The 22,084-nt window shown below is 37.7% G+C and overlaps 1 protein-coding gene across 5 annotated transcripts in view; it reads left to right on the forward strand.

The window, feature by feature from the left end:
* fhod3b (formin homology 2 domain containing 3b) overlaps positions 1 to 22,084 on the forward strand; it is a 93,771-nt gene that overhangs the window by 38,590 nt on the left and 33,097 nt on the right. For all 5 annotated transcript variants that reach the window (XM_032556377.1, XM_032556385.1, XM_032556392.1 and 2 more), the window contains exons 4-5: positions 13,620 to 13,687; positions 16,056 to 16,161. In XM_032556377.1, the coding sequence (XP_032412268.1) occupies positions 13,620 to 13,687; positions 16,056 to 16,161 (174 nt within the window). The remainder of the gene's footprint in view (positions 1 to 13,619; positions 13,688 to 16,055; positions 16,162 to 22,084) is intronic.

Consider the following 22,084-nt stretch of genomic DNA (forward strand, 5'->3'; position numbering starts at 1 on the left):
GTAAAATACAATTTTACTGATAGTTTATAGAAAACATAAACAGACAGAGGTTAAAAACTCAGGATAAAACAGAGTAGCGTTGCAGCCGACAGAGCAGAATAGAAAGATTGTTTATTATTATATACATTTAGCCTCTCTTGTCTGATCAGTCTCATTCTTTCTTGCTCTCTCTCAGATGAGTAGTGGGCAATTAGCCAATTACAACTTTTTATGGAAAACAAAATTAACAATGATAAAGGTAGGCTGCATGTAGCCTCTCAGCCTGTACATGTCAGACGATGATTTCACGTTGCATTTCTTCATTAATCCAATCACTAGAGCTTTGGGAAGAGTCTTTTTAAACTAAGTAGTTTAAAAAGAATGAGGTCATTGATTTGCACTTATTGCTTACTCTGTTTTACATACTGCTATTGGTATTACAAACTGAAGAATGGAGCTTTACATACACCTTCCTTTCATTTTTACCCTTTATCCAATAAAATTAAATAACCATCTATTTAACTTGTAAAATAGAGCAGCTGGTGAATGTGGAGATGTTGCACTTCCCAATCTCGACTGATCTCGACTCCACATGCAATGGGGGATTTATCTCTAATTTTAAGGTTGTGCATTGAGTAAATCTCTGGGTATGAGGTGCATTCCTTTAGACACATCTAACTCTGCTGTGAGTAATACATATAACATAGAGGCATGTGTTAATAGGAGTACCTTTGTCGTGATGTCCTCCTTCTCTCCTGCAGCAGCCGTCAGCAGCTCTGTGCTGTGATTGAGCCTAACCACTACCAGGTGTGCTTAAAAAAGGTTTTGGTGAAGCTGGCACAAGGTCAAGAAGAGCTGAAAGTTGGAGGAATGCGATAGGTGGGGGAGTGCCAGAGGAATGAAGTTGCTTAATGTGAAAACTTCAAACGGCATGAATCTGGTACCAGAATGTTAGGCTAAGGTGTCCGAACTTGTTACTGTGTGATCATGCAGGGCCGCAGCCCACTCACATTAGATCCCATAAAGACCCCAACTCCTACCCCAAATCCATACGCAACTTTGCTGCTTGATTCTTTTTTTTTTCCTTTTTTTCTTTATGAAGTTGGAAGTACATAAAGAGGCATCTATTTTGGTCGCTTGAAGTAATGTATATTATCAAAAGTAACATCTTAATTGTAAATAATTTACTGAATGATTTCCTAAAATCATTTCTTTTCTCAACAGTTTCTTTTTTTTCTGAAAACAAGTCTTTCTTTCTATAGACTCAGTCAAGTTCAATCAGTTCAGTCACTGCACTAATGCTGAGCCACGTCAGTAAGTTTATTAGGGCGCCCCCGCAAATGGATACCCCTTGAGATTTTTTACATTTAGTCATGTTACAGCCACAAGCTTAACTGTATTTTATTGCGATTTCCATGTGTAGAGCCACCTTTTACAGCTTTTACAACTGCATTGCTTTTGAGGTATGTTTCTACCAGCTATGAACTTCTAGAGACATTGAGCATGTTTGCGAATGTGTGTTTTCAAGTTTTGCCTCGAGTTCTTTAGGTGAAACAATTTTATTGTAGTTTTAGTTGTATGGTAAGGGTTGTCCTGCTGGAAGGCTAACCTCTGTCCTGGTATCAAGTCTTTTTCATTGTCTTACAGTTTTTCTTCCTGGATATGCCTATATTTAGCTCCTCATCTCTGATCTGCATCTCTGACCCATTTACAGTATGACACTGTCACCCCCGTGCTTTACTCTCTAACTAATGTTTTCAGGGGAATATGCACAGATAGTTTTCTATCACGAATGACATTTTTCATGAAACCCCAAAAACTTTAAGGTAACAAAATGTAAAAGAAAAAGTTCAAAGTTTGAACTTTTTGTGAATGATCAAAATCAGAGTGTTTTCTCATTTGACCACATGCATGTAAACTTTTTTTCTCATATTTTTGATTTAATGCAAGCAGGCGTGCCTTTCACCCCCTACTGTGCAGAGAGCAAGGTCCTTCCCCCACACATCCCTTCTGCCCATACTATACTAGTTAAAGTTGTTAACTATTTCTCTAGTGCATATAAAGTAATGTTGAGGAGAATATTTGAAAAGAACTCTTGGAATAATGGTTGAGACTCTCTGTCTTCTGATCTTACACAATTAATGAAAAACAGTAATACTTGGATGCTTTAAAAGTTAATATGACTCACATTTACTTGAATAGGTTCCCTTTAATTTTAGCTGCAGCAACATGTTCCCATTTGTCAATATTTTTCTCCTCTTAAAGGCTTCCAACAATATCTCATTTCTGTTATCCTGGAAGAAGCACAAACATCCATCCATCACATGCTAGAGCACACTGGCTTTTGCAAATGAAGGTTCAGTTTTGTTGAGAGATAGAGTCTTGGAACCACTTTACAAAAAAAAGCAAAAAAAAAACAAAAACCTCTGCCTGTCCTATTGATGTCTGCCAATGTCAGATGCATACATTTAGGAACAGGTTAGCCTGAACTAGACTTTGTCTTTTAAAGATATAAAATACAGCGACTCTTATCCTTCAACTGGATGAACACCTCTTAACGTCTTGATACCTCAGATAGAATCACATTACTTCAAGATATGTCTTGTTGACGTTGTGTTATTCACAGCTTTGGGTGATAATCTTGTGGCTACCTCTCGCTCTTTCTGCTTTGCATGCTTTGTGATATGATGGCTAGCTTTGGCTAAATAAGGTAAGAACACTTTGCATTCTTTCTTGCCAAGAGATGGCTGATCCACTGTAGTGCTGTGAGCCAGAACGCCTTTTTATCCAATCCTATCAGAAACTGAGGGCGCTGTAGGTGTGCCAACCAATCCCTCTGCACGCTGACACTGTCATGCTGTGTGGATGCATGACTGACTCCTAATGGTGGTTTTCCACAATCTCCTCACTGTGATTTACATTGCTAGGGCATGTTTGTTGAAAGCCAGGTATGTCTCTCTTTAAAGTGGGTAGCGTTTGCTGCTAAAACAGCCGTTCTCTCATCTCAACTTTCATCGACGCAGTAATTTTTCCCTCTATTCCTTGGTTTTAGCGAATGTAGCTGTGGTCTGCCATTTCTGTGCTTTTAGAATAAGTTTTGTCAACATAAATGAGTCGTAAAATTTGACATTTTTAGACAAAAATAATAAGCTACTTATTCAGTAATGAGGAAAACTTGTGGATTTTGAGGGATTTATGATCTCTGTAATTCAGATGTTTTTACCGGCCTTACTGCAAAGCATTTCGTGCAGATGAAACAAACTTGTGAAGAGGAGCCTTCAATTTTCCTCATGTATGTCCAGTCCAACAGATCCAATACTGTCACCCTGTGGTAGTTGTAGTCAGCTGTTCTCTGTTTTTACAAGTTAATTGAGAAGTAGCTCATTCGTTTTTCCTTTCTTTTTGTTAACGAACTGCACAGTAACCACTGTCTTCTTACCATAATATAAAAGCTAGCAGGTAGGCATTACTTATCAGTTCAAACAATTATAGTTTTGCTTGAACCAAAATCTGTTCAAGCTGTTTCAAAAGCTGCATCTTCAAGTTGTTGTTAGTGTAGGCAACTATTTAGATGTGCAGGTTAGGTTAAGTTGCATTTTCTTTTCAACTAAGAGCTCTCCTTAGCTGAGATATTAATGGTTCAGGTTATTGTTGTAGATCCTAGCACAGCTTTTGACTTCTCACAAACTTATTTTACAGCTGTCTGCTGTGTTCCTTGTTCTTCATGATGCTGTCTGTACACTAATGTACAAACAGCATCATAAGCACTTTGTATTGCCTTGTTGCCGAAAATGTGCTATATAAATAAAATTACCTTACCTCACCTTACCTAATGTTCTCTAATGAATCTCCGAGGTCTTCACAGAACTGCTGGGCTCAGTGTGAGTCTAAGTAGATGACTTGGTTGCCATGGACTTTGCTTAAAAGAATAAGTCTAGAGGACTGATTTAAAATAAAGTATATAATAAGTAACTAAGAAAATGAGGAGGCTGGGTATATACTGTATATACCTTTAAGTAATATATCCTTTTATATGTATATACTGTATATATAGACTTCCCTCCAGTTCCCTCCACAAGAGGACAAGAGGAGTCCCCTTAATAAATTATATAATATATACTGTATATATATATAAACATCAAAAAAAGTAAAAGGAACTGGAGGAAGGCTGCAATGGATGCCATTTGTGCAAAAACCAGGTGTTTCAACATTTCCTTTCCTTTAAGGGTAGTCAGTCACCGGGTGGCCAGTATGGAAATAAGATGGTGTACTGTGACACATGTGTTTGCTTCCTATTCATAGAGCCCAGTCTGAAATAGATGTGGTCTCGACTCAGCTGTGTTTATTGGATGGAGTTTGCACTGGTGCAGTACCCCATGTGTCAGGTTGTCAAGAAGAAGGGGGAGCAGAGGAAAGTCAGGGGCAGAGAGGCCAAGTAAAGTGAGAGAAAATAAGTTTGGGAGTCATTTTCACACTTTTTACATTTAAAAAAAATCTGCTTAATTGCCAACAACTAAAGAAAATCTTTTTTTTTCCATTTTAAGCAATATAAAAACAACAAAAAACTTGGCATTGCAGACCTGTGCTTTTATGGATGAGCATTTAAAAATCCCAGCATAAAATAGAAGTATACTGTGCATGCTCACATGTGATAGCTAAATATATGGACTGGGAGTTAAAATCTCATTCTTTAGGCATCTGGCCCTGCATCTATGTGCACATTTTACTGTAGTCAGAAAAGCTGTTTGGCTCAGTCATCGGCCAAGGAACACATGTGGAGTAGCCTGGGTCCATCTATCTGCAAAAAGTCGGTCATAATGCTGCAGAACAAACCAAAGCTAGAGGGTTTATAGAATATTGCCATAACAGCAATCACCTCAAGCAGTCCCATTTTAGTTGTTGATCACCTAGTTTATATCTGTGTCAGGCTTTTGTCTGGCCTGCTGAATGGGTTTCTACTTTTTCTTTTGCTCTCCGCTCCACTACATATCTGTGTCAGCACTCGTGAGTGTGGGAGAAGCCCTGCTGAGGAGGTGAAAGGATGTCAGCAAAGAAAAGAGGAGGCAAGAAAAGGAGGGTATTTACTGGGTGTCGGGAGGGTCACCCCCACCTGGTAGTAAAGGAATGACTCATTAGAGTGGCAGGCTCTAATAAAAGATTTGTCTGTCTTCACATCAGCCTCACTGTCACGGCTCTCTCCTTGTCTGGAATTCTGCAGATTCCACCGTCACTTTCCTCAGCTGCTTCTCGTGCTCCGTGTCAGATTTTTATCTTCATGGTAAATTTGCAAAATGTTTAACCTGGAGGCTCACCTGAAGAGTATAACCGGTGAGGCTCGGCATATGCAGGACAGAACAAACGATGAAAGATGGATGTACAGAAGAGTGCAGGAGCATTCACACGCCTTCAACTTTGTCACATCTTTTCATGTTACAGCCACAAACCTCACAACATGTTGTGAGGACTTTATGTGCATCACATTACTCTATAAAATTCTAATAATTTCATGTATTAGAATGCAACTAATACATGGTTTGCAATATTATTCCCCACCCACAATTTAAATGTGTGCCATGCAGTTGTTCTCAGCCCCCTTTACTCTGATATCCCCTAATAAAATCCAGTGAAGTCGGCTGCCTTCAGAAGTCACATAATCAGTAACACACTAAACAGATTTTACTCCAAACTAAGATGCTACCGCTGTCTTCCAGAGGAGATTTCGGGAACCAACAAAAACAAAAACTTTCACTCGGTGCAGGTATATAAACAAATGTTCCTAATCTCGCAGTGAGTGATGTGGAGCTCTGTGGGGCAGCGTTAATGTTTATTAAAGCACACTCTGGTGTCACATGCCTCCACCCGGATCGAATGTCACAGCTCTGTAATCCGATCTCCTCTCTGCTCCCAGCGGGCTGTGGATGCCGTGCTCTCTGGAGCAGCGTGAAGAGAAGGTCTGGGTTCGGCATCTGGAAAGGAAGTCGAATCAAAACGAATTACCGTCGTTTATTTACACACCCATAACACTGTCATTAACATCCCTGAAGGAACACATGTCCTCACTCCAGAGACGATTTACCTTGGAGTCCGCAGGATCATTGGTTTAAACGCTTTTTATTGTGTATGAAGAGCAGCACAGTTTGAGTCCCGTTCCAGCGTTGTTAGGACTTATTTTTTCCATCAGAAGGTTAAGTGTCTATTTGTTGGTTTTAATTTCTCTTTCTTCCCATAACTTTTACTCCCTGTGGGTCCTTTGCAGCCTTCCTGTGAGGTTTGCTGCCAGTGACACGAGCTTCTTCATTCTGTGTGGCCTGACTCTGTTTCCCTAATCCAAACCATCATGCCCATGTGTCTTCTATCATAACTTCCAAGGCATTTAGAATAAACTCCAGGTAACAGGAACAAATTAATTAATTCCTTTTTTTCTCTGGAGTGTGCATCCGAATGTTGATGCTTGTTGCTTCTTATAATTATACAGGCTTTTTCTGGTCCAAAGTTGGTCTGTGTAAACATGTTCCAATTGATCTGTGCCTGAGTGCTATTAGCTGCTTTTATTGACCCATCATTTAACTTACCTTACAGCTATGGTGAAAACCTCAGACCACAAAATAGCATAATGCCGTCCAATGGATCTGCTGGGAGGTTGTCCTCCTTAATTTCTTGAATTTTCTGTTCATAAACTTGGGCAACTTTGCTTACAGAGCAACAAAGGAACAAAGGGAACATAAGAATATTATGTTGTTGTTCTTCTTTTGTGTTTCGTGACTTGACATTGTAAACTCAACTGCTTCTTGTAAAAATACTGGGGGATGAAAATAAAAAGCAAAAAAAAAGTAGCCTTTTATCCTTCCACATGCCAAGCAGAGATATTGCAAACATGAGACAGAACTCTCACAAATGGCTGCAGTTTAGCTGACCTCAGCCTGGACCTCTGTTTACTGACCAGTGGAAAAATTGGTTCCCATGGAATCCAGCCATGGGCAGTGCTGCTCTGGCTTGTGACTGACTAACCAACGTTAACCAAACCAGTCCTGTTGCGAGTTTGGTTAACACCTATTGGCATGTCTGCTAAAAATGTGCTAAAAAAAATAATTAAGTAAATTAATCTATTATTGCTGCAGCAGCATCAAAACACTATTAAAAATTGTAATTTATGTATTATCTTCTGAATCACTACTTGAGGTCTCTTGTAGCATTGAAAAGGTAAATGTGAAGCATTTTGTGATCTGAAGTATTCTTTACTTTTTATAAATTGATCAGGACATTAATTACCTGTTAAGTAATTGATCACTTCCTGTTTCTCTGGGATATAAACAGACAAGAGACAAAACAATTTCTTAGGCACTTTTCAGACAAGAGAACATGCTAGTCAGAGCTACACTCAGAGCAATAATCATAAAATTTGGGAGTAAGAAAATAAGGGTGAATGAGGACACAAAATGATCTTGTAACCACACAGAGTGAGGAGGATGATAAGGGAACCTTGTGATTTTCAAACTGCAGTAAAGTGGCATTTTGCACGCAAATCTTTACTAAAACCATCAGATGACATAAGCATGTCAGGAAAATATATTTCTGTCCTACCATCACAAACTTAAACATGGAACATTTTATTTCACAGAAATACAATTTCTGTGGGAAATGACTTTATTTAAGCTATCAACATTTTACTTGTTTTTCATCTTCTTGCAGTCCATCTGTGGCTTAAAATTAAACATTGATTATTTTTTATTCTTTATTGGACCAGTGCTTTATGTAGTAACACTGTAACATATGAAATTGTATTGTTCAAAAACAGTAACGTACTGGATTTTGATTCCATAACAAAGTGAGAGAACACAAGTTAAATTTTGTCATACCAATCTTTATTTCTTAGCTACATATACACTTGATACTTTTTTTTTTGTAAGATAATAAAGGCTAAGTTGATCCTTAATTATGACAAGTGCTGTCTACTTTTTATTATTGCAAAAGTTTTACTTTGGTTTGCAGTGATAAATAATAATACGATTTTGTGATTGGAGTAAAATCGCCAATCTAAATGGAATATTTTCGGCTCCCTTTCATGGATCATTGTTTCCTCCCGTTGATATAACAAAATGCTGGATCCATATTTCAGCATTTCTTGCATTAAAGCTGTTGATTTTACTATGGATTACAATAAAAATTTTACACACGCATCACAGTAGTGTAAAAGATCCTCCTCCTGTACTTTTAGGTTGACACATCTAGCAGAGAAAGTAAACATAGTTTAATTTACACCAGTCTGCGTGAGGTTTCGCTCCCCAGTGGGGTCCTTGTGGGTTTCCTGGCTGTGCTTTGGATTTGGTTTATGTGTTCCGCCTGCTGCGCGATGCATGAGCAGTGGTAGTCATCCTGTTCATTTTATAGCACTCCCTGGAACTGAAGGCATGTGAACAGATGAGCAACTAAACATTTTAAAGAGTTTTCAAGATGGAAAATGAAAAAGGCAATGACTTAAAGGCAACCAATTTCTCACAATTTGTTAGATGTCAAACAATGAGGGATATAGACTGGTTTGCAGTTCAGATTGGCATACAAATATAATATTAAAAAAAAACAAAAAATGACTCAGAAAATTGAAACAGGGATCTGGAAATTGTTGGAATAGGATCCAAAGAACTTAAATATCTTTAAAGCAAATTTCCTTTTTTTAAAGTTGTTTTGTTAGGAGCAGCTTAAACATCATCAAAGCCATGAGCTGTCTGAGGACATGAACTCACCACAACAGCTTTTTATTCGTAGCACATTCATGTTAATGATAGAAACTTTACTATGATATTATTTATGACTGTTCTGTTAATTAATAATTGAATGCTGTACCTCTCCAGCTATACCTACTCTAATGCTCTATTATAGTAGAATCTATTGGTGCACAAGGATTATGCATCAAAAGAACCAGATGCTGGAAAGTCATTTCGCTGTACTTGGTTCTATTAAAACTGAGCATGATGCTCAGCAAAATTATAAACTCATTCCGTGATGTCAGAATCTTTCTAACGTCACTAAGAAATTGTGTGGTTCACTCATTACCAGTTACCAACTTCAAGTTACACCAAAAGATCACATTTTCAAAATTGCTCTTAAAGCTTATTTCACAGTTTTGCACTTTAAACCATGATCAATCTTGTTAATGTCATTCTCATTTTTATCAGTGATTTACGGTATAACAATGAGCCAAACTACAATCAAGCTGGCCAGAAACATAATCTGCTCAAATATGCAGTTATTGTATTTGTAAGGTTCACCATTTAAACCCAAATGTAAAACTTGAATCTTTGAAAATGTTGTGCTATATCATGTGTAAATTAAAACTTCAAGCTGGATATTTCAAAACATCAATTACTAACTTGTTAATGTTGATGGTGTTAGACTGCTAGAACAATCCCTCTGTATCTGTGTCAAAATAGCATAAAATTAATTCGTTACAAAAATAATCAATATTATGACAATATGTGTGTGAACACCAGCAACAATAAATGTTCCATTTCATCATGGCAAAAAAAGATCACCATAGCTAAATATTGCAGGTTTTACTCAATCTACTTAATTGCAATGCACTTTGTTACATTGTCATATTCAGATGTCAATGTATACTATTCAGCTCAGTCCTAATTATAATAATACACTGTCCAGTTGGTTATGCAAAGTGGTAAGGACTATATATATACAGTATATATACAGTATATAAAAGCAATTACGTCATTTTGTGTATTTTAAAATTTTTGCTTGAATTTTAACACACTGGAACAGTGGTAGTTTTGCTGAAAGTTAATATACCTTCACAATCACATGTATTTTTGATGAAGAATCAGCAACATCACTGGAGGCTGGAAGATGAAAACAACTGTTGAAATGCTAGTCGTATGTTTTGCGTGTGTAAAGTTATATGGTTGTCACAGTTTGTTTGTTTATTTAGCTATTCTAGCTGTAATAGGTGAAATCACATTAAAATCAGCCAGAATGTTTTATGTCTTCCTTTGTTCTCTGAGCTTGCTATTGCCCAATGCCAGACTATATGGTGAATGTTGTAAGAGATTGAGTCTGAAGTTTTTAGTATGGTTTCATATGCACATTGATTTGGGACCCAAACATTTCCTGTGGATAAATAAGCTCCCAGGTTTCTTCCTAAATAAGGAAATGGAGAAGGCCCGTTCTTTTGGGTGCATATCTGTGCCAAGTGGTATGGAACTAATCTCCACTGAGTTATTTCTCATTAAACACAGGCCTCTGGGAGGAACATCGGTGTGTGGACTGTGGATGGGGACAGCGAAGGAACTGTCTGTTCCTGCAGATGGGCTTCGTTTAATGCGAGGCAGGAATAACTTTCTGACAGTTTTATTGCAGTCCAAACTACATGGCTAAGTAGAAACGCACAAGCCCTTTGTACAAATGGTAACAAAGCTGTACATGGAAGAATCCGTCTTTTTCGTTGTTGCTGATTGACAGACTCACACAGAACCCATTGGTGGGATACAGTCGAACTCAACAGCAACCCAAGTGTTGATTCATGTGCCAAGCAGAACCATCCCAGACTCCTCAGCAATGCTCGGTGTAATTTTTCCGCTGACTGATTAATGATCAGTGTCCATGTGGACACTGAGCAGTCGCAACAGTTTGCAAGAAAAGGAGCACTGATTGAAGTTGGGGTTCAGTATGACCACAAATCAAGCTCACTTTTTGTTGTGAAGGTGCGATGAGTAACCCAGAGTTATTACCTCTGTTCTTCCACTTCACTGATCCGAGAGTTTGTCTGTTTGAAGATCCCCTAATCCAAACTCCTAGTCGTCTTCCTGTGGTTCAGAGCAATAGAGCTGGCTACACTGTGACCTCGAGAAGGGAGTAGTATTATTTTAAAACCTTGTGGCATTAGGGTAACGCCTAGTATAAGATGTGTTTAGTCTTGATTTATTTAATACGTGTAGTATGTTTACATTTTTATACTCCTCAGTTTTATAATCCCATGTATAACAAAGTTGCAAGAGATTTTAGTGATAAAAAGTGAGCCAAAAAATATGCAACTACAAAGATGTGTCAGTTTTATGGCATGTTTTAAAAATACAATGTGACCCTAACTTGCACAGTTAGGGGCCTTAAACTGAAAAGTTTCAGTCAGGCTTCCTTCCTGTTATTTATAAAGACATAAATCACCAACATCACACAGTTTGGCCCTGACAGTACTTCTGGAGTTGCAGAATTTATTCCTCTAGGATGCTGCTGCCAGTGATTCGGGGTGACTTCCCCATAAAGACCAGTACCCATCTACTCAAGAGGGAGCCGAGCAACACAAAGCCCTGAGTGCAGAAAACATTAAGATCTTAAAATTTGGAACAAGATGTACCGTTGTACAGTATTAGGTGATACCATTGTAATACTGAGTAATATTGGTATGAAAAATGAATTAAAGCAATACTTTCCAACCACATACAGGTGCATCTCATTAAATTAGGATATTTTCAAAAATTGGGTTGAGTAATTTATTTCAAAAAGTGAAACACAGCATATAGATTCATTGAACACAGCATAATATACTCTAGATGTTCTTAGAGTGCAAACATTAATAGAAAGTTTAATGAAAGGAAAATGTGGGGTAAGAAATTCCTCTGACAACAGGGCTAATAATCCTCTCATTGGTACAGTTTATATCATTCTATCTGTAATGTATCTGTGTAACATAAATGTAGAATAAGTTCAGATGACCTTATTCAATAAAACTGTTACGATAAAATAGAGGAGCCTTACTGAGATCAATATGTGGTGGTCCTTTAATACTTAATGGTGTTTTTTGTACAAAATTTCAAACAACTGAACTTATTTTGCTTTTAAGTGAAAGAAAGTATATTACCCTTCTTTCAGCCACTTGACCAGCAGTGTGAGGCAACAGGTTAGTAAGGGACGTTACCCAATAAAGACAAAGGAAGCAAATCACTTTGGCACTTCATCATCCCCTTAATGATGACTTTAATGCAAAAGATTAGCATTATAAAAATTTTTTACTATAATTTTTACTATCAGGAAGTCCAAAAAAAGTAAAAAGCTTTAAGTTTAACCAAAATACTGCACCAAGATTTCTGATTAACATAAATTTGAGACATTTTAGTTCTCCTATTTTAGTTTTTATTCATTGACTCCCTGTTAAATCGCAAATATAATTTAAAAATCTCACATACTCAATCATCAAGCTCAGTCATGTATCAGAAATTTGATTGTTCCGTATATTCCCAACAGAGCACTTTGCTTTCAGACTGCTGATTTATTTGTGGTCCTGATAGTTTCTAAAGGTAGTACATTTTACTTTATTAGATTAATGGCAAGGCGGTGCAAGAAACTAGACAGGCTTTGACAATTATACCGAGACAAAGATTATTTGTTGTTTCTGCTCAGCAATTGACATGCAGAAGATCTCATAATAACAGACTTCTGAAAAACTTAGGTTACTATTTTAGTATCGTGACTCAGTCTGCATGTTGTCACAGTGGCAGCAAATGGTTTTTACTGAGTGGAAGGCTTCATGTGTGTTATGAAATCTGTTGCGTGTCACTGGAAATCCTCTCAGAGACATCAAACTTTGAGTTTCCACTTTGTCTGGTTGAGCGTGTAGAAGTATAAAGTGTCTGGCCACAAAACTGGCAGGCGTAACGAACCCCGGCCCTGTCTTTGTCTCAGTTCATCAGCTGAAGGGATTTAGTCTTCAGCTCACACAGCCAACAGCAATAATGAACAGGAGACTGTTGCTCTGCTGTCCCAAATGTATCAAGTCAACAGTGTGAATTTCTCACTCTAAAGTTTTAGTTGAGAGCAGTTTTTTCATTATTATTATTATTATTATTATTTATGCTTTGTGCAAAGACTGTATTTCTTGCAGCATTATACACATATTGTGTATAGATGTTGTTGTTGTAGATGATGTTTTAAGTAGAATTTGGATGTGACAGAGGGAAGAAATGAAAAAGAAGAGCCACTGCAGAGTTTATTAAGGATTGAACAATCTGACCTGCACTGCTCTGCATTAAACTGCAATGCACTGCATGCTGCTGTGTCTGCAACAGCAACTGACAGGTTTTGCTGAGTCAGAGAGCGTTCACACAGCAGTGATGAGTAAGCCACTTTCCTTGTGCTCAACACTGCCTCTCCATGGTAGATCCTGCAGACTGCACAGAGTCAAGGAAAAAAAACTGTCATCCTTTGAACCATCTCCTCAGATGTCTCTTTACTATTCAGTACAGTTTCCATAACTGATTGATGCATGACTTGTTTCTTAGTCATTGTGGTGGCTAGTGGTCAAAGCTTATTCCGTGATTCTTTTTTATTATTATTATAGTAAATTGCAGATTGGTCCTTCTTAGCAGGAAGAATTCTCTGTTCACTAACTCTCTGCAGATGTTGTCTGAGCTTCTCCTACTGTTTTTATGCCTTCTTCGTTCCCCTTGTGGGAAAGTTTTTATGTTTAGCTACTTGAGTCCAGTATTGTGTGCATTGCATTCACATGAGGAAGTGATTTATGGGAATATCATCTTATAGTGTACTAAAACGCATGGTGTTTAAAGAGAAGTCAGCTCTCCCAGTCACCTCTCTTGATAATGTTGCTATTAACCTTTTCCTCTTTTTTTCTTTCCTCACAGAAAAACTCTATAACTCCATAGGACGGGAGCTGCGGAGGGCTCTTTTTTCTCTGAAGCAGATTTTTCAGGTAATTCTTTAGTATATGTTAATTTTTTGACAATGCATTGAGAATGTATTCACACCCCTTGAGTTTTTCCACACACAATTGGCCATTTTGCCATCATATATTTTAGGTTGCTTTGTTTCAATTGTGTGCCGTTTTATATATTTTTACAAGCAAAAATGTGCCATTGCTTATTTATTCAGTCCCTTCTACTCTAATGCCCCTAGATGAAATTAAATGCAACAAGTTGCCTTCAGAAGTCACCAATTAAAATTAGGTAGTTTGTGTAATTTAATCTCAGTAAAAATGCGGTTGATCGATTAAACCCTCTGAGGTTTGGTTGAGAACAAAACATCTCACAATGCAATGTTGAATATATCATCTGAAAATGGTTTGTTTGCTATTGGGTCAATAGCAAACCAAAGAAGACATCAACAGGTACTTAAAATGCCTGGTGATTTTAAGTGTCTGGTGATGAATTTCAACATTATTGTTGAATAATGCAAGGCGAGCATTATTCAACAAAAAAGCCAAAAGTGATCTGGCAACTCTGATGGATCGAATCAGTGGACAGGACAATCGTGAGTCCTGTGGAAGACACAGCAAACGTGTTAACGACAGACATCTGGTAAGATGAGACAAAAATTTTAACTCACATTAACCAAGGCCTCATGATGTAAGGATGCTTTTCTTCAGTAGGAAAAGAAAAACTGGAAAGAGTTGATAAGAGTTTGAAGGTGAACCTTCAAGCTAGGTTAGACTTTCACTTTGAGGCAAAACAACAACATCCAGAGTTAGAACGGTACAAATATGTACACAAAGGCCAGGCCTAAGTCCTACTGAAAAAATATACTTTATGTTCATGGCTGTCTCCATTCACTCCGACTGTACATGAGCTATGTTGTGAAGAAGAGTGGACTAGATATGCAGAGGTAGGAGAGACATTCCTAAAAGACTTACAGCTGCAGTTGCAGGCAAAATAGATCTTTCTAAGTATTCAATCAGGGATGAAATAGGAATGTACAGAACCCTTTTACAAGTTATTTGGAGAAACAAAAATTTAATTAAAAGCCATTTATCTATTTTTCTTCCACTACACAATTATGCACTACTTTGTGTTGATCTATCACATAAAATCCCAATGAAACATGTTTTCTGGCTGTAATCTGACAAAAATTTGAAAAAAGTTCTTTGCAAAGCACAGTTAGAACATTTCCCTTCAACTTAAATCTTGCAAGATCCCATCCCCTCCACAGTGCTTCGTGTTTGCAATTTTTGCAGCGGTTCATGCTCACCCATTAAAATGCAAGAGATATATGTGGTGTGAAAACATTAATCAGTGAACACTCACACTTGGACATAGTACTGTTTTCCTAAGGCAGAGTTGTGCTGCTGAGAGTCTGCCTTCGTGGCAGCTGTGGACCTTTTGAGGTCTGGTTACGATATGGGAACAAAAGCAACAGACGCTTCGACCACACCAGAATAGATCAGAATGCCTCAAGTTTCCTCACTACGGTTACCTCCATCGAATATCTGAGGGATGTTATTAACACTCGTGAAGTCCGCTCATTTCAGAAATGATGTGCATATGCCTGTTTCTTCAGTAGACTTCTGTATATTTGGAGTCTGTACCAAATGACTGCAGTCTCCATCGGTGATATATGGTAAAGATGTTCTGGAAGCACTTAGACCTGCTCCAGGGACGCAAGAAGCCCTGGCCACCCCACAGTGTTTATTGCTGCCTTCCTCCCTATCCCATCTGAACAGTAGAATGTATAAGAAAGCAATAAATCCTGCAGAAAACCTGATGCTGGGTCTTAAATAATGCAGTCACGGACAGGTGTGAGAAACACAGGTGGTTTTACCATCAGTAACAAAATACAAGCTAAGTTTGTGATGTGAAACCAACATGGATCTAATTCAACCAGCTGCCTTGGTTATTGTATGTTTTGTATACATATCCTAATGCCTGTGTAGAGTCTGGTTCAAGATAGTGTTTTTGGTCACAATGTTTTACACTATACATGCAAATTTGAACTGAAAATGTTTCTTATTTTGTCAATATTATGCTCCCAGTTCACGATATTGTTTTTTTATAAACAAACCCTACTTTTGCTGCATAGGCTTTTATTTTCGAGTGTTACAGTAAATGGGATTGAATAAAACTGCAAACAAAAAAATTTGAAAGTAAGCCATGTATTATTTTCCATCCTCTACACTTTTTTAGACTATTTTGTGTTGGTGTGTCACTTAAAATCCCAATACTATAGTGACTGTGAAGAACAGGGTAATGTATGTCCACTAGCTGAAATCTGTGTCTATGTAGACATATTGTGAATGATAAATAACTCATCTTAAATAGTTTCCCTTTTTCCTTGTTCTTTCTTTTCAGGATGACAAAGATTTGGTTCACGAATTTGTGGTAGCTGAAGGACTGACGTGTTTGATCAAAGTGGGAGCTGAAGCGGACCAGAACTACCAGAATTACATCCTCAGGGGTATGAACACTAGTAAACTAACAATGCTCCTTCCTTTTACCTCACCACGAGGATGTTTCTAATCAGTCCTGTAACAACTTTTCTTTCCATAAACCCATCAAGAGCCACATGTGTGTATATAAACCATGTAAATTGATGATTCTGCTTGATGACCCTCTTGCACAGACACACACGCAAAGTTAAAGCACATAAACACACTCAAGTGTGTGCTGCAGATACTGTGGTTCGGTTAGACCAAATGTAGCAGCTGCCTAATTTATGGCTCCCATGATGGGGAGGTGAAAGATCATTTGTGAGGAGGCTGAAGAGGTGAAGGACACCCTGTCTGTGGATACTTGAAGACCACAGCTTTCATTCTAAAGTCACTACCATTTAACAGCCTGCTGTGAAAAAAGCAGGTCACACATGCTTAAGTGTCTAATAAAGTTCTGCCAGGATATTACAGATCATAAAACTAATTCCCTTTTGCCTTCTCTCTCTCTCTTTCTTTCTTTCTTTCTTTCTTTCTTTCCTTCCTTCTTTCCATTTATTTTATTTGTCTTTGTTTTATTGTCTTTCAATTTGAATATGTCACTTTTTTATCTTGATTGCACTGATTTTTTAGCCTGTGCTTTATTGACCATGTAGGTTTGATATTATTATTATGAGTTTATGCCAAGTGTTTTTCTTTACATGGGTCAAACACCTTTCAGAGTGTTTTTCACCCCTGTATTGCACATTTCACTTACATGCTACACCCACAAGTTTATTAGAGCTATTTTACAACCTATTATTGATACTTTTTCAATGAAAACAGTCTGATACCTGTAGGATAGTATATAAATTTATTTTATTTTATGTGAAATATTCTATTATATTGTGATAATGATAAATACCTCCTACATATATCATAGTTCTTTAAGACAAATATGAAAAAAGATGAAATTGGGCTGGCAGATTAAACTTTATAAAAAAGGGGATTTGAAACTGGTCTCGAAAATTCTGATCAATTCATCTCAATTATTCCCAGTTCATCTCATGACCTGGGCTACCTCTCCAGAATCTGATCTGAAATGGTTCAGGCTTCATCTGAGTTGGCTCACATTCAGACTCATAAATCATAGCGGCTTAAATGACACAAAACATGATGGAGGATGAAAACAGCTGGCTTTTGGAAACTAACTTATCCACAAACACAAGTTATTACTGAAGTTTGGCTGAAGATTGTGAGACCACCTTTCTTTGGGCTATTCAAAGAAAAAATTGTGAAATATCTTGTCACATTCCAGCCAAACTTTAATATGTTGTTCTGGGATTTTATGTGACAGACCAACACAAGTAGTCCATAACAAGTCCATAGCAAAATTAGACGTTATTTTCATATTTTTACAAATAAATACCTGGAAAGCATGCTATGCATTTAATTTCCTACCCATATATAAACTTCAGTGGGTTTCTAACCCTAACTAACTTCTAACTAACTTCTGAAGTTTACTTTAGAAGAAACCTTAATCCAAATGCATTTACTGTACTCTCAGTATGAATACAGTCATGCCATGAAGGTCTAGGGACTTTCTTAAGGAACTTTAGAGAAGAAGCAGCTTGGCTTTCCACCTTAAGTGAACACTCTGGTAAGGAAAGCATTAATCACAGACACAGCTAATAGGCTCATGAAACTCTGGAAGAGGTGCAGAAATACAAAACGTAGGTGGAATAATTGTTGACAGGACAACTGTTTAGGTACTCTTTTATGGAAGAGTGTCTGGACTCCCAGAAAGACACAGAAGAAGAAGATGCTCTGGACAGATAAAACCAGGATAGAACTTTTTAGCCTGTATGCAAATCCCTTTAATATCTGGAAACTTTCTTGGAAGAAAATCTGCAGAATAGAAACTAGGGAAGAGTCTCACCTTCCAAGGAAAAGGTCAAGGACAACAACCCTAAACATAAAGCGGAACAATGAAATGGTTTAGATCGATGATGTCCGAAGTCAACCCTCAGAGGCCTGCATGTTTTCGTTCTTTACTAGTTTAACACACCTGAAACAAATAATCAACTGGTGGTTCATTACCAGCCCTCTGTAGATATCTGACAAACTGACTAGGTTGTTGTACCATTTGAAACAGCTATATTAGAGCAGAAGCACATCTGAAGTTGGAAGAACACTGACCCTTAATGACCGGAGCTGGACACCCATGGTTTGGATTAAAACACATTTACATTTCTGCTAAACGTTTAGATGATTTATTGCATAAAATCCCAGTACAATACATTAAACAACACCAGTAAGGTGACTGGATATTGTTAAAGTTCAGAGGGTATATGTGATTTTTCACGGTGCTGTATTTTAGTCAGTCTGTTGCTATTGTTTTATGTCTTCACCACAGACTGCTGTTTTCCGTATGTTTCTCTACATCACCATGAGAAACACTCTCCCTTAAGAATTTTTAAACTGTTTCAACTCTTGACCTAATTTCTGCTGACAAGCTGAGGAAATGTGGAGCATAGTAGATCACCCTCCCTCTGTGGGGTGTTATTTGGAGAACACAAGCTGAGTTTGAGCTGGAACCCACATGCACAAGTCAGAAATGCATATAGATCTGACTGCTCTGGTGTTGATGACTTCCAAGAGCAGCTAAGTCAGAAGGATTCTCTACAGGGTCAGGGGAGTAAATTAGTCGTCTTAACTTTTCACACATGCACAGAGAGACATGAGAGGAGAAAAATCACTATATGGTATCAAATACTGATCACCTTTAATGTGGGTGTTTGTTCTGCAAAGTCTTTCAAGTTGAGCCTTGGGGAAAAAACAGAGGATAAGCAAAGAGAATACAGTCTTGAACCCATCTGTCTGGTGTGCATTAAAAACCTTCCCGACCAAGCAATCTCGCTCTCTTTCATGAAGCTGCTTCAATCTTATGGATCTTTTGTAGTTAGAAACGACACACATGCACACCAGTCTGCTCGCCTTTTACAAGAACAGGTTCCCAGTCTTAAATCTGTGAAAGAATCTATACAATCCACACTTTCCCCCTTCTTAATTTTTTTCTTTTTGTTTTTTCTTTTCTTTCTTTTTTTGTTATTTTGTCTTGAGAAAGCCCCCTGGAGATGTCTGTGGCTAGTTAGTGCTCACACAGACCTTTACATGGCCCCTCACACCTGGCAGAGGCCTTCAAAACCTGGGCTTAGCTCTTGAAGACCTGAACATTTTGGGGCTCAGGGGAGAGCTTGTGTGCCTTTATCATCTCAGCAGAAGTGAGGGTGTGAGGTCACTCTTTCAGAGGTGCCAATGCCATCTGGTTCTCCTGTAAACTTTGTAATTAGTTATGAAGCCCAGAGACGCCTCATTTGGATCATTCAGACCTCATTTGCGTTAAAACACATAGTCTCTGCTTTGCATCCCTGAAAAAGATGTAGAAACAGCCCTAAAATAGGTTCATATTTTAATGTGATAGCATCAGCCTATATTGAAGAGATTTCATCATTCCATATTTAAATGTTACATGCTATAGGAATCGTCTCACCTGGACTCTCCAATGGAACTTTGGTCAGAGATTAAAACTGAGCTTTTTCAGCAACAAACATTTCAAATGTCTGGTGCAAAGTAAAGGATGACATTTTGTGGAACCTGCTTCTCCTTCAATGTTCCTTGGAGCCTTGCTAAAGTGCATAACAGCATGATGATTGTTTTTCTTAATATTACAAAAATTCACATACAAAACTGCTAGTGAGTAATAAGAAACTCACTAGCAGTGAGAGACCCAGTCATCATGACTGGATCTTTCACCAGGCTAATTAGCTAAAACATGTGGCCATATAGGCTGCAGAGATCCACATATTCAGGGGAAGAATCTTGTTGATGGGACAACTATTAGATCCATTTGGAAGAGCAGCAGGAAGAGTCCCTGAGATACCCTATTTGCAGATGTACAAAGCAAACATTTGGAAGAAGCTGCTCTGACCAGATGGCACCAAACAAAAACAAAAAAAATGGTGGTGGCAGCATCTTGCTGTGGGGATGCTTTTTTTCTAAATTCAACTGCGAAGTTTTGACATGTGGAGATTGAATACAAAATGCATGGTACAAAATTTTTAAAAAGTTATGTTTCATTTTCCTACTTTTGTCACATAACATACCAGTAAAACGCAGTTAAGTTTTTGGTTGTAACGTGACAAAATGTTCAAGGTTTTTAAATTGGAATCATTTTTGAAAGGCAAGTCACTGTATTCACACCTAAATATGCCTTTGTGCCATTCTGTCTTTTCCATTTGTGTTAAGGTACCAAATGTACTGTGTTTTCAGGGTAACCTATCACTGTTGACAGCCCAGTAAGTGCTTTCACAGCTTTAAAATAAAAGCAGCCTGTGCAAAGGGTCAGCTAGGTTTCAGCAGGAAGCTTAAGGTTTTTGACTGTGGTAAGAAAAAGAATCCTTATGGTACTAATTACCAAGAACAAAACAAGTAGACGGGCTGGAAGGGCCGAATCACTGCGTTTCTTCCTGAATCTTTGTTCCATTGGCCGAATTCATAAGAACACGAACATAATAACAACCATGTTTAATTGGTTTCTATAAAAACAGGAGTGACTGAGGGAAAAAAGGGTAGATTAAAGAAGCAATAGTTACAATGGACTTGAAGCAATTATTCTCTTCTTTGAAATGCTCCTTGTTGACGTTCTTCATTTTAAGTTGTGTTTTTAGCTATGCTTTCCCGAAGCCCGTGCCATTTCTGTTTGCATGCGCTTGTTGACAAAGCACTTGCCGTCTTAAATTTGCAGTGGAAACAAATTAAAAGCAAAGATTTGCTTTTTTAAACATGGTAATTTAGAGAGGCTGCCTCCTTTCTTTACTCCCACAGTGTAGCGAAAAACTATTTTCTGGGATAATTTTTTATTTCTATTTTTTCTGGTTTTTGCTTTTATGTTCCGTGTAAATATTTCAGATCATCAAGCACATTTTTAAGATAGACAAACACAACCAGAGACAAAAAAATACAAATCAGTTGCCATTAAGAGGTGGTGACAATAAACAGTTGGCTTTTTTTAATCACTAAAGAGAAATGTAGCCCACACTTCTTTGCAGAATTATATTAATTCAGCCACACTGGATGTTTTTCTGATCATAAACAGTCTGTTTAATGTCATACCACATCAGGTAATTCAGACCCAAATTGTACTTTAACTAGGCCAAACTAAAACATTTAATTTGCTGGACATTCTCCTTCAGGAATTTCTGTAGCAAATTTGTCCTTACATCAGTATGGCAAGTCGTCCTGGTCGTGAAGCAGCCAAACAGCCATCACATGTTCAGATGGGTTTAATTTAAATGCTTTCTTGATTCTGCAGTTAGCAGCTCTGGGTGCAACTTGTGAAATCGAACCACAAAAACTGTTTATTGATAGTTAATTCATTACTTCACAACGGTGACAATTATATTTTTATATCGTGCTAGGCTGGTGTGTATCACTTTTATCACCAAAAACATTTTATTGTTTTTTGAAAATCGTTTTGTATAAACTCAGATTATTTTTGTCTGCTATTAGTATTTGATTGATAATCTGAAACATATAAGTGTGACAAAAAAAAGAAATCCATTTTGGGTCAAATACTTTCACAGCTTTGAACCGGAGCAATCTTGGATACATTTTTGGAAAACATGTCCATAAATTGTCATGGAGAGGAGGCTATATCTCATCTGCTGCTTTACACTGTATGGTAAATGTAGTATTTATAACTTTAACAGATAGGACTTGTGTTGTGAACAAGCCAGATCCAGAAGTATAACTATGAAATAATTTATGGCCATATTTTTCATTTTTATGCTTTTATCTCATCCTGTCTTCTTTGCTCCTTTGAGGTGTGTATATTCCTCTCTCTCTGCTGCTACTGTTTTAAGATCTCCTGTTTCTGATGACACGGCTGTTCTATCACGGCTGTGATTTCCT

Source organism: Xiphophorus hellerii, chromosome 3, assembly GCF_003331165.1.
Source record: "Xiphophorus hellerii strain 12219 chromosome 3, Xiphophorus_hellerii-4.1, whole genome shotgun sequence".
Classification (NCBI taxonomy): Eukaryota; Metazoa; Chordata; class Actinopteri; order Cyprinodontiformes; family Poeciliidae; genus Xiphophorus; species Xiphophorus hellerii.